This window comes from Dermatophagoides farinae, chromosome 3 (genome assembly GCF_024713945.1).
Source record: "Dermatophagoides farinae isolate YC_2012a chromosome 3, ASM2471394v1, whole genome shotgun sequence".
Classification (NCBI taxonomy): Eukaryota; Metazoa; Arthropoda; class Arachnida; order Sarcoptiformes; family Pyroglyphidae; genus Dermatophagoides; species Dermatophagoides farinae.
This window is the reverse complement of record NC_134679.1, coordinates 1,989,634-2,003,944: the sequence shown is the minus strand read 5'-3', so window position 1 is coordinate 2,003,944 and position 14,311 is coordinate 1,989,634. Positions and strand designations below refer to the sequence as shown.

Sequence of the window (14,311 nt, the reverse complement as noted above, 5' to 3'; positions counted from 1 at the left end):
AATTCAACAAAAATTATGACAATGGTGGTGGCGCTGGTTCATGGTTAATATTCATGTCCTCGATCATTTGATTTGTATTTGAGTCAAATACGTAAAAAAAACTAACAAAAAAAAAAAAAAATACTAATGAGGCGCCATGTACGCTAGCTAGATTCAGCGCTGATCTCGAGCGCCAGCTTTTTTTGTTTCACTATAACCACCCAAAATCAACAATTGAAAGTGAATTGTGAGTATTTTTTTTTTTTATTTTCCCCTTTTTTTTATCTCATTTTTCGGCCTTCAACATTTGTTGTTGTTATTGAAGTAGTTGGTAGTAGCAGCAGCAGCAGCAGCATCGACAGCAGCGGTTGATTCATCATCATGAATCGGCATTCATTTTTGTTTGTTTGTTGATTGATTGACGCCCAAAGTTTTTAGTCAAAAAAAAAGTCAAAGTAAAAAAAAAATGGTATCCATTGTTATTCATGGTGCCCAATAATATAAAGCGCATGTGTGTTTAGCACAGATCATTTTAGGCAGCAGCAGCACACACATTATAATAATGTTCGGAATGTGTGTATATGTAATGTTTGTTTGTAAACGCCCGAATAAATTGGAGCGATTAATGATTGGTCAAAGAATTGTCTAGATGTCGCTACAATCATTGTCAGAGAAAATAATGATTACATGATTTCCAATTTTTTTCTGGTTTTTTTTTGTGGAAAAATTTTTAGATTCCATCCATTTTTCATATTTCAAATATAATCATGAAAAGTAGGGAGGAGACAAGCGACAAACACCTTGTGTGTGTGTGTGTGTGGTGTATACATAGAAACAAACACATACACGAGGACATGCAAAAAAAAAGTTAGTTAGGCAAGCAAAAAAATAAAAAATAAAAAATGATTTGCAACAAGACCAAATAACATATCAACCACTTTGAATGACATTGCTTGCTTGCTTGCTTGCTCTCATATGATGATGTTGATCTGGAGAACGGACGAATATAAAATGCTGAAGAACCAAGGTTAATCATCATCATCATCATGTTTGGTGTTTTTTTTTTATCGCGAATTGTTGCAGCAGCTAAGAAAAAACAACAACTACATTGACTTAAATTGATGGATTAGATGATTAATAGATTTCACATTCAAGTAAAGATATTCATCTTGGAATTTGTATGTAACTGGTCGGTTAGTTTTCATAATCATCATCATCATTTTGTTGACTAAATGGATAATAATGATAATGATGATGAAACAAAACTATTTCGAATAATGTTCTTATCATCATCATCAACATTAATTTATATTTTTTATATTTCGTTATTGAAGGATAAATAATACACGGAAGTTTATAGTTTTGATAACGGAAATGGTTTTGGTAGAAAAAAAACACACACATCCTGTAGTAAGTTTGTGGCTTGACGCCAAGAATCTCAATTGTATCATTTTATTCCAGAATTTATAAATCTACCAACAACAACAACAATTGACATGTTCTGGTTATTTATTGAAATGTCATCTTTGTTTTTACTCTGTTTCATGGACCATATGGACCGACAAGGTCATTGATGTCATTTTAAGTAAAAAACAACGAAGACGAAGAAGACGACGACGACATTCAAGAAAAAAATCTATAATGTTCATGAACATCGAATACATCATTGAATACTGATGGTATGCTTTCAGTCAGTATTAGTGTGTGTGTGACTTTTTTTTACGTGACTTGAGCACACACAATACACACACACGCGTGTGTATAAGATAGCCATGTTGTTATTGTCGTCCTTCGTCCGTGTTTATTGTTTGTAAAATTAAAAAAAAAAAAACATAAAATGAGAAATAAATGGCATTGATTTTGTTGATCCGAAGACAAACAGCAGGCAAATGAAATTCATTGATTCTTTTTTTTCGATAATTCAATCAATCATTTACTATTTTCATCCATAAACATGAATCAATAGAACAACAACCCTATATTCACTTTTTATCAATTCCCGGTGACTTTTTTTTATTAGTGGCAATTTCTTTTACGAATTATTTTTTTCTTTCTGAATTTACGATTCCAATTTATCATCACATCTTTTTTTTATATATATTGGTGGTCATCATTTATTATTTTTTCAGCCCAATTCACAATCAATTCATCAACAATTTGCAATCATCATCTTCAACAATGACAATAAAGTTTGGCTCAAACATGAAACATTTTTTCTTTTGGTTCTGTTTTGTGATTTTGCATTTTACATTTTATTATTATCACGTTCTACATTGATTGGTGAATGATTATGAAAACTATGGTAAACTATCCATTATCATTATAAACCATCATACTTTTGGGTTGATGATCATGATGATTATTTGTTAGTGTTTTTTTTTGTATTTTGATCATAAGATGTTGCCCCTTCAACAACAACAACAACGACAACAGCAGCATCACGATGAAATGTTTGCATTTATTCAACAGAATCGAATATCTTAATAATTTTTCATCATGTACCACCGATTTTTATTAAAGTAACTCCACATATCAACATCGATTATAACAAGTACAAATATTGATGAAACATTATCGAAAGTTCAAATTTGAAAAATTCAAAGTTCCTATTTTGATTTTGTTTTTTCATTCGGTGGAAAAACAAACCCCATTTTGCAATAATAGAAATTATTCTCAATTAAACTTGGTGCCATCCTTTTCGATTGATTTTCAATCGGGGATTAATTTTATTCAAATTCCATTGTTTTATGTGTGATATATCAATTCCAAGTGCAAATTGTAATGAGCCAATAAAAAAAATTAATTTTGAATAAAACTTGAAATTCAGAGTACAAAAATTAAAAAAAAAACCAAACGTTCCGACGACCTTTTCGATGATTTTTTTTTTGCTTGTTTGTATGTGCCTAAATTCAAACATCAATCAATCGACATTTTATTTTTGTTAACAATTTAGGTTTGTTGTTGTTCTTTTTTTTTGTTGTCAATTGTCTATTGAATGGTAAAAATTGACAGTTTTTTTTCATTAATTTAGTTGAATAAATTTGAAAAATCTGATAATCGATTCGAGCTCTCAACTCTATAGGAAAGCTATGACAACCGAATTGTCTAAAACAACATTGATGACATCATCGATATCGTGTTCATCATCATCATCATCATCTTCGTCGTCGTCGTCGTCGTCTTCATTGTCCTCTTCGTCTGCGTCTTCATCTCCAATTTCATCATCGTGTTCATCACCATTGCAAAAACTTCCAAGTATCAAAATATCATTAAAAGAATTGTCGAATGTTTGTACAACAAAGAATAATAATCGTTCATTGGTTAAGGATATATCATATAATTTAACTGATAATAAAACAAGTGATATCAATAACGAAAATCTCAATAATAACCAAAGATTTCCATACAATTCAAACGGTGATGATTTTAAATCCGGCCATATCAACATGGCCGGTTCATCAACTGACCATAATCATTCGACAATGAATAAAAGTCAAAACTTGAAAAGTACAAATTATTCTTCAAATTTTCATCAATCGAATCAAATGGGAGATAAAAAGATGGCCAAAAATAGTAACCAAAATACTAACATTGAAATGATGAATGCCATTGAAGAGCTTCGTCGTGAAAATGATCGAATTACAAATGAATTGGGAGCTACACAAGATTTACTGGATCTTTTCGACCAATATCGTGATCTTGTACAAGAACATATGAGCATTTGTGTTTGTCATGGCAAAGATAGACTTTGGGCTCGTTGGAATCAATTTGAACAAGATTATAAACGTTTGTTACCGATTAAACAAAGTCAAACACAAATGATGAAAAATGATGATCAACATGATGATGATGATGATAATGATGATGATCGAAATGTTCAACAAAAAAAATTAGTGTCACTCAAATGTCATTCGAATTTGATGAATGGTAATGTTAGATTTGCTGGCAAATATACATCTCCATCTTCACATTTGAATATAAATTTTCAATCATCATCAAAAAATAAATTATCAAATGATTTAGATATTAGATTGGTCAACTATAACAACGATAATGGTCGTCCAGATAAAAGTTTGGTTCGAACATTTTTGGACAAAATTCGGCCAATCACTTGGAATGGCAGTGGTTCAAATGATAAGATAGTCAACGCTTATAATTCATCAACACAAAATCCAGTCACAATCATTCCAAATGATGGTTCAAAAGATGTTCTTATTCGTAAACGATCAGCCGCATTAAATGAAGTTGTTGCCTATGCAAAACACCATCAAATGATGAAAAGATTAAAAAACACAACAAATCTTCAACAACAACAAACATTGATACAAAATAATCAGAAAACAAATCGCTTAGCCGATCAAGATGTGGAACGTTTAGATAAATTGAATAATGCATTGGATCAAATTCTTATGGGAAAATTCGATGCATTAACACAGTTGGAAACCTATGTTGTTGACAAGAATAACAATAATAATAATCGTGTTGAAAAAAATCATGAAAACGATGACGATGATGATGATGAATTATCTTCATCATACAATAATGAAATCAATGATATTGATGACGATGATGATGATGATGATGAAGAAGATTCCAAAACAAATGTTGTATATTCAATGAACAATACTTCCAACAAAACTTCCACTATTCTAAATGGTCAATCGAATAGAAACAATTACGATAGAGAATCGGATCAAATGTCGAGAGATTCTGGTGATGATTCCAATGATGATGACGATGTAATTCTATTGGAAGATGGTCATAATACAGATCATGGAACGAAAAATGGACCCAAAACATCACCAATATCGTCAACAATTTTATCAACGGTGCTAAAATCAGGCATGAAACCGTATAGCAATTATCAATCTTCAAATACATTGAGCATTTCCAATGTTCAGCCTACGATGGCTGACGATAAAGTTTTGTCGATGTAGGTGTTTTTCAAATGTTTTTTTTTTTGAATGATTAATTTTTATTTCTCATTTTTTGTTATAGGTCAAAGATCAATAGTGCTACCATACAAATAAATCCACCAAATTTTATAATTCAATCGAAAGATTCAATGAATGTTCAACATTCAACGCCACCATCATTACCTAAACGTCCTCACCTAACAAGTGCCGAACGAATGGACATAATTAATCGTTTGAAACGTAATGAATCAGGTGCACGAATTGCACGTGATTATGGCATTACTAAACAAGCTGTTTCGGCTATCAAACGTCGAGCACAATTGATGGGTGATAATTTTCAAAACAAATATTTTCCAGGTAGCGGCGGTGGCAGTATTAATAGCCGACCAAGCTCACGAAATCAATCACCGACACCTTTGATTAATTCTTCTTCCAGCAAAATGTTGAATTATTCAATGCAACAACAATTAATGACCAAAGGAAAATCCGCCATTACAATGACACCTGTATTGGCAGCATTCGATAATTCTCTTGTCTCAAGACAACTAAAACAACAAAAAGTTAATGCTACAATTATGAAACAAAGCACGCTTTTAGCTCAGCTTCCACGATCGACTTCTGATCTTGTTTTGCCCATTAATCCTGTTGCCATCATTAAAAGCCGAATGGCTGCTAAACAACAACAACAGCAGCAGCAACAACAACAACATCATCAACAATCATCAATTTCAAAATCTGAGAATAATAAACGTTTGATTCTATCACGGCTATTACAGGGCACAGAAAAGTATACTCCTAATTATGTTACATCTTGTAAACAACCGGAGAATCTTACTAATGTCACCAATGTTAAAGTTGAAAATGAAAAAAGTTTAAATATGACCATTTTAAAAACAGAAGATATTTCTGATGATCAGCAAAAGCAGCAGCTGCAACAACAAGAAATAATGCATTATGAAGATCAAGAATCAAAAAATCAATCATCTAATGTCGATACAAATTCTCATGATTTCAATGGTATTGGTGATGAACAAGAAACAGATAGTAGAAATTTAGTTAATAATAATGAAGTTATCAGTGTTGATGATGACGATGATGATGATGATGATGATGATATGCAAGATGAAGATGATATTAATGCTGATTATGAAGACAGACTAGTCAACAATAATAATGATGATGAATCAATGGATGCTGAATCTATTCATCATCAATCAAGCGGAAAAGATGAACAAGAAACCGATGAATGTTCGACACCAGCAATGTTGAAACTTTCTTGAATTTTTTTCATAGATTCAATTGCAATTCATTTTTTTTTCGTTTCATGTGAACAATTAATTAATTTTTATTGTAAAAATTTTTCTTTTCCACTTTTTAATTTTAAATTTTTTGACAATTTTTGTTCTGAATATTCTTTATCAAAAGATTGAATGGGAATGAATTTTTTTTTTGTTTTGGATGGCCTTTTTGCTTCCCATTTTAAAATATTTCGGTGAAACATACACACACACACACACACACACGCCATTCTTATACTCAAAGATTCATTTATATACAACACCTATGTACGAATTCTAATTACATTCGATTTGAAAAAACGAATTTTTTTTTATAAAAGAAAAATTCTCTTGTGCAATTTTGTCTGTAAAATGAAAAAATTGATTGGCGCTAAAATCTTGTTTATCTCATCTCATATATATTATTAAACTTAATTTCCAAACGATAATCATCATTTTTTTATTCATCATTGTTTGATTGATAAACATAATTAAAAAAAATACGAAAATTATTCATTTTTTAAAAATTCTGTTTATTGATTATACAAACACAACATAAACTTGATTTTTATATTTGAAAAATAAAAACACAAATTAACCGAATGATGATAAAGAAACTGGATAATTTTAAGTATGTCGGTGATCGTCAAAAATTTTCATCTATTCATATATGTCTCATCATCATTCATTTATTTTCATAACGAATCGAAGTTAAAACCACACCACCATTGATTTGTAATGAATCGATCGTTTTCGATTCATGTCGATGTTTATATTCGAATGATGGTTGTCCATTAATAGCTACGACTACTTTATCCTCACGATTACTGATCATTAAATCAAAATGTGTTCCAGGTATCAATTGAAACGGTCCAATTAAATAGAGTTCCTCTTCACCCCATACACCATTGGTCATTGTATTACGGACAATAGCTTGAATATCAGCTCGAATACTAATGTGAACAGGTATGTTCACAATTCCGGCTGTACTTTGTTCAGCTTCCACACTGTTTGCCAAATTGATTACGAAATTATCGCGTATATGTGCGGGTAACATTCCTGCAATGTAAATATCACATGGTCGAGATAGATTTGGATCGAATTCCATGTACGGAATTGCAGGAGATGTCACTAATTTCGAATGTCCACTAGGTGGTGATATATCACCACCGGTAGCAGCAGCAGCAGTTTGAGCCGTTGGTGTTGCAGCTTCTTCGGTTGAAGATGTTGAATCAACTGTCAATGATGATGATGTTGATTGTGTTCGAACTAGATAACGAATTTCTTTGCGAAATTCAACCAAATCCAATATTAGATTTCCTTCAATGTGAATTCGAGCTATTATCATCATACGATGAATGAGAATAGTGAATGAATCATTAAAATCATTTACAATCATATTATATCATACATACCAATATCACGAAAATCACATCGATGCTTAAACTCATATGAATGTCGACCGTCGACAGCAACTTTAAATCCATCCGATTCGACTAGAATCATCATTCGAAATGGTGTATCGGATTGAAATGGGAAAGCATCCTGATGACGTTCTTCGAGCCCCCATTGACCATCACAAAATGAATTAAGGACGACAACATCACGCCCATCGGTACCGCCACCAATTCGTGGATTGAAATGAAAAGCAATGTTATTTTCATTGTCGTTTGATTCGCATCTCACACCATCACCATATATATGTGGACATTTTCCTTGAAAAAAATCTATACGAAATCTACGACCACCAGATGTTATAGTAGCATAGATTGAAATCAAAGTACCAAGCTCCAAACTGCCATTCGGTATTGAAAAACAAACCGGTAAACTTGGGTTTCGTACCACCGATGTAAAGGAAGTTGGATCGATTATATTATGTGGTGAACGTGATGCCATTGTTGCCGGTATGGCTGATAGTACTTTGTTTCGCAAATCTTTGGCAAAAAATACAAAATCGTTGACAAATTTATCCATCGATGTAAAAATGTTCATAGGAAATATTTTTATCCGTAGCGCATGGCAATTAGAATTCAAAAGATGCTTTTTTCCACCTCTTTAACAAAAAGAACGATATGATTCAACAATTACATCGAACAAAAAACAAAAATAAACGTTTTCACTGTTTTTTTTTTGGCAAATGTTTTTGTTTGTTGTATTTTTTTTTCAAGAAAAACATACACAGAGAGAATTTAATTACTTAATTACTGTGACAGCTATGAAGATTATTTGGATTGAAATATTAAAAAAACGGTTTGCTACCAACGAAAGCAATGTTATAATAATAATTTTTTATTAATGAGATGAAAAACAAAAATCATTGAAAAAGAGCACAATGAATCGAGGATCGAAAAAAAATTGCGATGCAAACACTTAATGTTTTTTTTTGTTTACAGTTTTAGTAAGGCCATCTGTCGATTGAATCTAGAATTGATAGTAAAAAAATTCGAATTGAATTTCGAAAACATGCCGACAAATACGATTAGTCTGAAACATCGTGACGCTTGACTAAAAAAATTATGTTTTCATTGTTTTTTTTTTATTGAATTATCGAAAATAAACCATCATCATTCTTTTAAAATCATTACGTTGGCTGATTGTTATTTGCTGCAATTTTTTTCCATGATAATTTCAACATGTGTCTTTTTTTATTATTATTTTGTTAAATCGAAGAATATATTTTTTATAAATCGACATAATTTTATCCGATCACTATGACTACCAAGGAATCAAGGACTTTTTTGTTTTGTTGTATAATCATAAACTATAATATTAACCCGATTCTTATTTAAAAAAAAATCAAATCAATTCCTATGTTGATAATTTTTTCAAACCAATTGTAATTCTTTAAATGAAATGAATCAATTCAAAGAAGCTTGGAGTACATTTTTACATCACGCGACTACCTGAATGATTAAAAATGACCAAAATGGTCATTTGTATTGTTTTAAAATTACCAATAAATAGCATTTATTAGCAATACTCAATACAATAGTTTTTCCTGGCCTTGAAATGATAATTCCATCTCTCTCTCTCTCTCTCTATCTTTTTCATTGTTTTAGTGTCTAGAAACACCAAAAGTTATCATTTTGAAAACTCTTCAGACAGAATATAATAATAATAATAATGAACAGATGAACAGATATTTAATGTGAAAGCTATGTGTTGTTTGTGCTGTATATATACATTTTTCAATTAGCTTACAAATTCAAAGAAAAGAAAAATCAAATGTGTCTACATTGCTGTTTCGCAAAGCTGAACATGCGTTTTTTTTACATTCAAAATTGAATGACGCCCATCTCTTTGTGTGTGTGTGTGTGTATATATGGAATAAATATTATTGGCGCGTACTGAATTTGGATTGGTTTTTATTTGATCGTTTAAAATATATTCAAACGGTGTAGTTTCATCATTATCATCATCAACTGTCGCATTTTGTTGGAGTGGTTCGTGTTTTTTTTTTTTTGTTCATTATTATTTTGCACAAGGCTAAATTATATTTGGACAATGGTAATGGATGTAACTAAATGAAGCCGACGATGATGATGATAACAACATGGTGGAACATCACGGCTAGTTTGTGATGAATGACACAAGTAGGTAGCTTTATTTTTAATGCTGTATATACTGTAACCAGAAACTATTTTTTTTTGTTGAGACAACTCCCCGAAAACCAACAGAATATCTGTATGTTTTAGTGTATGCGCACACACACACACACACATACATTCTATGCTTATATTTGAATTCTTCGAAACGATTGCTAACATTCGAAACAACGATTATGAACACCATTCACATCAGAATTGAAATAGCGAACAACAAATAGAATTTAGATCATATTGATATGAACATAGTTTATTTTTGAATGATATAACACTTGTATTTTTTTTTGTGTGTGTGTCTCTCTGTGTTTATATCTGTGTACTATATTATCATCATTTTACAATCAACGGAATTTTTTTGTTTAGTTCTGTCTGTTTGTGATCTAATTTTATTTTCCATTTCTCTAATCGGATTTTTTTTCGTTGTTGTTGTTGTCGCATAATTGCCATTCATTTAGTTGGTTTTGGTTGATTAATAGAATTGTGTCTGAAAACTGTTTTTCTTTTCATCATTCAAATTGGAATTTAAAATAATTGTTGACTGTGTTTTTTTGGCGCAAATTTTTTTTTTGTTTTTAAAATTTTTTTTCCATTGATCATCATAATCAAAATAATCAAAAAAAAAATAATCATGAATCGTCAAATAAACTATCCGTCCGGTTTTAAATGCCGTAAATGGACATTAGTCATATTGATTTCGATCGATCTATTGGTATTGATTTTGACCACCATTGCATTGGTACAACGAAATGGTTCCGGTGATGATATTAATCCAGATGATCGTAATACTACCAGTAAAATTCCAACATTAAGTCAAATAACCAATGCAGTGAATACAGTTGGTGAAAATTTGGCCAAATTAAATATAACACGAATCAATGTTGATCTTGGTTCAATTGATAATAATTCAACTAGACAATTTCTCGATGGTATACTGAATAAAGCAAGAGAAAATGAGGGACAAACTAAGGTATGGTTGAAATAAATAAATTAAATTTTGTCAAATTGATTAAATTAATCAAATGAAACATTTTACCATTACCATTTCAGTGGGTTGGTCAAATAGTTGCCATTGTTATTGGATTCATCATTTGTTTGATCGGTTTAATTGGTGTCTTCATGGAAAATTATTGTTTATCAATGACCTATGCTGTCATTACATTTGTTGGATTACTTTACACTACAGTGGTTGGTATCTATTCTGAAGAACCAATTCTTATCGGCAAAATCATCATGTACATATTATTCATTCTATTGGTTGCATGGTTCATAATCGATCTACGCGCCATTCGTCGACAGCAAAAATCACAAAATATTTGATTAAAAAAAATGAAAAACAAAATGACGAAAAATCTTAGTTAAAATCAAAAATCAAAAATCGAAAAAAAACAAAAAAAAAACTCGTTTTAGTTCATCGATAGGATAGGATATATTTACACACACACATACGCACACAAACACAAACGCACCCAATGCAACAGATTACACGCACATCAAAATGAATAAGAAGTAAAAAAAAATAAATAACCAAACGGAAACAGCTACAATCTAATCAACCAAATCAATGAACTTTGATATTGATAAATCATCAGACCTTGTTTCATGAACAATTTTTAGATATTTTTCTTTTTCATTTTTTTTCTCTCCCTATTCATTTTACATGTTTCAACATACATATATTTCTATAAAACGGAAAACTTTCAGTAAAAAAGGTTTCACTATTCTATTAATAAATTCTCTGATGATTAATTCAATTCATCATTAAAAGTTATTCATAGTTCACAACAAACAACAACAGACATACAAAATGCACAAAGATTGCTTGCCTTTTTATTTGATGATCATGATCTTTGTACTTGACACATCAGCTAATAATAATACTATAAAATGATCAGATTGATGGATTACAAATATATCAACTTGTTGTATTTACGATACAAGCATTTTTTCCAAGGAATTTTGATTGAATTTAATAAATAATTTCAAAATAAAATGATTTTAAAGGGTTTAAGGAAGATGGTTTATTCTAATGTATACTGATTGACCATATGGAATGGCGAAAACATCATTATCGATCGTTGACCGTTTGATTATTTCCGGTATCCTTTTCTACCCTTTGCCATTATTATTCAATCATTCATTCATTATAAATTCACTTCCTATTGTGTTGGTTGTAGGTTCTTGTTTTTTTTTTTTTTTTTTTGTCAAACATGCCAAGTTAGGGTATCATATAAGAAATTGGCCTTGAAAAACTTGAAATTCTAAACCTTCCCAACATCATGTTGATTATGATGATGATGATTGCTACTGATAATAGTCACAATGACGTAGTTGCAAAAGACCAAAATAGTTGAAGATTTTTGTTCTTGATATTCTTCAAAACTTCACAATCACTGGTTCATGGTATTTTTTTTTTTTTTTAGTTCATAAATCTTGCTACTAGATTATCTATCAGCATTGGCATTTTATTTCATCTTTTTCAAATCATTGTCGAACCGGTCGACGAATGAATGATTCGCCTATTTGCTTAACTAAAAAAAAAAAAAAATTAAAGATTCAACCAATCAATCAACCAGACAAACGAAAAAACAACAACAACAACATCATTATCATATCAAATTGTAAATATGTGATATAGGGGCTCTTTTCATTTCTTTGTATCTTCTGTTTCTGGTATTAAATATGCTCGATGTTTGTAAATATTCAAGAGAAAGAGAGAGAGAGAGATAAAAATGTTTGGAGGAGGTGATCATTTTCATTTGACGAAATATCGACAACAACAACATTTAAGAAAAAAAAAATCTTTATTTATCTCCATTTTGAATCATCTTCGTTTTTTTTTCTCTCTCTCTCACACACTCATATATATTGGCCATGATATTTTCGATGAATTGCAATTAATTAAATTGTCTTCATTCACAGTCGATTTAAACTATCTTCCAGGCTCAAACGAATATAATCAAGTGGACAACAAACATAGTTTATGGGGTAAGATTGCACACTCATCACGATTGTTGAACATTATTCATTATCATCATCATCATCATTCGCTAACATAGTGTGCTGTGTGTGTCTGTGTGTGTGTCGTTATTATTGAAAATTATTTTTTTTTCTGGGACCAAAAATTGGCTTCTCACTCATTTTTTTCATTCATTCATTCATTCATTTATCTATCGATCATACATACAACATAAAAGTCGTAGCAATACACATCTGCAGAAAGAAAAAAACCATTTTTCGTTTGTTTTAATATACCAATACAAACATGATTATACTGATATGGAACGCAGTCATTCTCATCATTTCCATTCTTATGATGGGAACATCTATTTCCGATGCGGGTATGTTTCATTTCAAAATAATTGACTTTTTCCTGTTTTCTCAATTGATCTAATGATATTATTATTCATTATGTCCATATTTGGATGTCATTATCAACGTCATCGATGAAACCAGTCCTAATTGATCGAGAAATCTATTTTACCAGATGGCGAGATGATCCTACCTATCCAAATAATTTAAAATATTGTGCCAATGAAGACAATATCAATCTATTATATGAACGTATACGAATCATACGTGATAATCCGGTACGATATCCACCAACTGAAGATCATGTGATCAATGGAACATTGGAAATGATACAGAAAAATATTGAACAATTAAATTTTAATAAAACAAAATTCATTCAATTGGAAGATAGTCAACCATGGTATGGAATATTGAAACGTTTCTTGTGGCATGATGTCATTATGACCTGTGATTATCAGCTACAATGCCATAATTATCTTGCATTAGATGTTTTGGGCTATGGTCATGGATTTATAAATCCAATCTCATGGGTGGATGTTTCAACTGAAACACGTTCAACGAAATCACATGCATCATATCAAATTGATCAATTTTATGAACAGATTAAATCAACCAATACACAACTTGAACGTTTTGTTCATTCGGATGGTAAAAATAGTGAATATTCACAATCGATGATTATACAAAGTTTAGATCAATTAATCAAAAATACAAATGATGTTATGAATGGCATTACAAAATCATATATTTATAATTTGGAAAGAAATTTCAAAAATTCCATAATACCACGTCCAGAATATGAACAATATTTTATGCTACATTCGAAAATTTTACGATGGATTATGGATTTGACCAGTGATATTAAAGAACAATTTATGAATCGTTATCTGGAATCAACAACCACTTCTACTAGTAGCCAAAGCCATTCACGAGGTTATCGTGATTGAGATTAACTCTTTTTTTTAATAATAATAATAATAATTCTCATAATAATATTCTTTCTATCTACGACTGATGACAAGCAATGTGGCTTTATCTATTTATTTAATATATTTTTTTTCTATTCCCATTGTTTTTTTAATCATTACTGACTATATATCATCATTAATATTTATGGAAGGAGAAAATTTCGTCCAAACCAATAAAAACTTGACAGATTCGGTTTATAAAGGATTTATAATAATATATTCGAACCAAAAACTTTTTGACAACTGAATTAAATAAT

General features: G+C 30.5%; 4 protein-coding genes across 8 annotated transcripts; 3 read left to right on the top strand and 1 right to left on the bottom strand.

Moving 5' to 3' along the window:
* The first annotated feature begins 234 nt into the window (after positions 1-234).
* LOC124498336 (uncharacterized) lies at positions 235-6,789 on the top strand. 4 transcript variants are annotated; one of them, XM_075729783.1, is made up of 4 exons: positions 235-2,281; positions 2,377-2,932; positions 3,011-4,912; positions 4,978-6,789. In XM_075729783.1, the coding sequence occupies exons 3-4, from the start codon at positions 3,069-3,071 to the stop codon at positions 6,173-6,175; spliced, it is 3,042 nt and encodes a 1,013-aa protein (XP_075585898.1). In that variant the 5' UTR covers positions 235-2,281; positions 2,377-2,932; positions 3,011-3,068; the 3' UTR covers positions 6,176-6,789. The 4 variants fall into 4 exon arrangements, with proteins under 4 accessions (XP_075585898.1, XP_075585899.1, XP_046918034.2 ...); XM_075729784.1 differs by having other exon boundaries at positions 235-2,932; positions 3,011-3,906; positions 4,003-4,912; XM_075729782.1 differs by having other exon boundaries at positions 1,069-1,157; positions 1,314-2,932.
* LOC124498440 (galectin-8) lies at positions 6,621-8,544 on the bottom strand. Its single transcript, XM_047062189.2, has 2 exons — positions 7,588-8,544; positions 6,621-7,510 (listed from the first exon to the last, which is right to left on the bottom strand). Exons 1-2 carry the CDS (start codon positions 8,162-8,164, stop codon positions 6,858-6,860), a joined length of 1,230 nt encoding a protein of 409 aa, XP_046918145.1. The 5' UTR covers positions 8,165-8,544; the 3' UTR covers positions 6,621-6,857.
* A 1,418-nt stretch (positions 8,545-9,962) lies between these two features.
* On the top strand, positions 9,963-11,767 carry LOC124498443 (uncharacterized). Its single transcript, XM_047062192.2, has 2 exons — positions 9,963-10,744; positions 10,825-11,767. The coding sequence occupies exons 1-2, from the start codon at positions 10,406-10,408 to the stop codon at positions 11,092-11,094; spliced, it is 609 nt and encodes a 202-aa protein (XP_046918148.1). The 5' UTR covers positions 9,963-10,405; the 3' UTR covers positions 11,095-11,767.
* Positions 11,768-12,621: 854 nt separating this feature from the next.
* Positions 12,622-14,248, top strand: LOC124498441 (uncharacterized). Of its 2 annotated transcripts, XM_075729785.1 has the most exons (3): positions 12,622-12,762; positions 12,834-13,115; positions 13,231-14,248. In XM_075729785.1, the coding sequence occupies exons 2-3, from the start codon at positions 13,040-13,042 to the stop codon at positions 14,031-14,033; spliced, it is 879 nt and encodes a 292-aa protein (XP_075585900.1). In that variant the 5' UTR covers positions 12,622-12,762; positions 12,834-13,039; the 3' UTR covers positions 14,034-14,248. The 2 variants fall into 2 exon arrangements, with proteins under 2 accessions (XP_075585900.1, XP_046918146.2); XM_047062190.2 differs by having other exon boundaries at positions 12,622-13,115.
* The last annotated feature ends 63 nt before the right edge of the window (positions 14,249-14,311 follow it).

Bases quoted from the DNA above. Each gene is read 5' to 3' on its own strand.
- LOC124498441 (XM_075729785.1), top strand. From the start codon at position 13,040: ATGATTATACTGATATGGAACGCAGTCATTCTCATCATTTCCATTCTT. The intron at 13,116-13,230 runs GTATGTTTCATT...CGATGAAACCAG, and splicing joins AACATCTATTTCCGATGCGG to TCCTAATTGATCGAGAAATC.
- LOC124498443 (XM_047062192.2), top strand. From the start codon at position 10,406: ATGAATCGTCAAATAAACTATCCGTCCGGTTTTAAATGCCGTAAATGG. The intron at 10,745-10,824 runs GTATGGTTGAAA...TTACCATTTCAG, and splicing joins AAAATGAGGGACAAACTAAG to TGGGTTGGTCAAATAGTTGC.
- LOC124498336 (XM_075729783.1), top strand. From the start codon at position 3,069: ATGACAACCGAATTGTCTAAAACAACATTGATGACATCATCGATATCG. The intron at 4,913-4,977 runs GTAGGTGTTTTT...TTTTTGTTATAG, and splicing joins GACGATAAAGTTTTGTCGAT to GTCAAAGATCAATAGTGCTA.
- LOC124498440 (XM_047062189.2), bottom strand. From the start codon at position 8,164: ATGAACATTTTTACATCGATGGATAAATTTGTCAACGATTTTGTATTT. The intron at 7,511-7,587 runs GTATGTATGATA...TGATGATAATAG, and splicing joins ATGTGATTTTCGTGATATTG to CTCGAATTCACATTGAAGGA.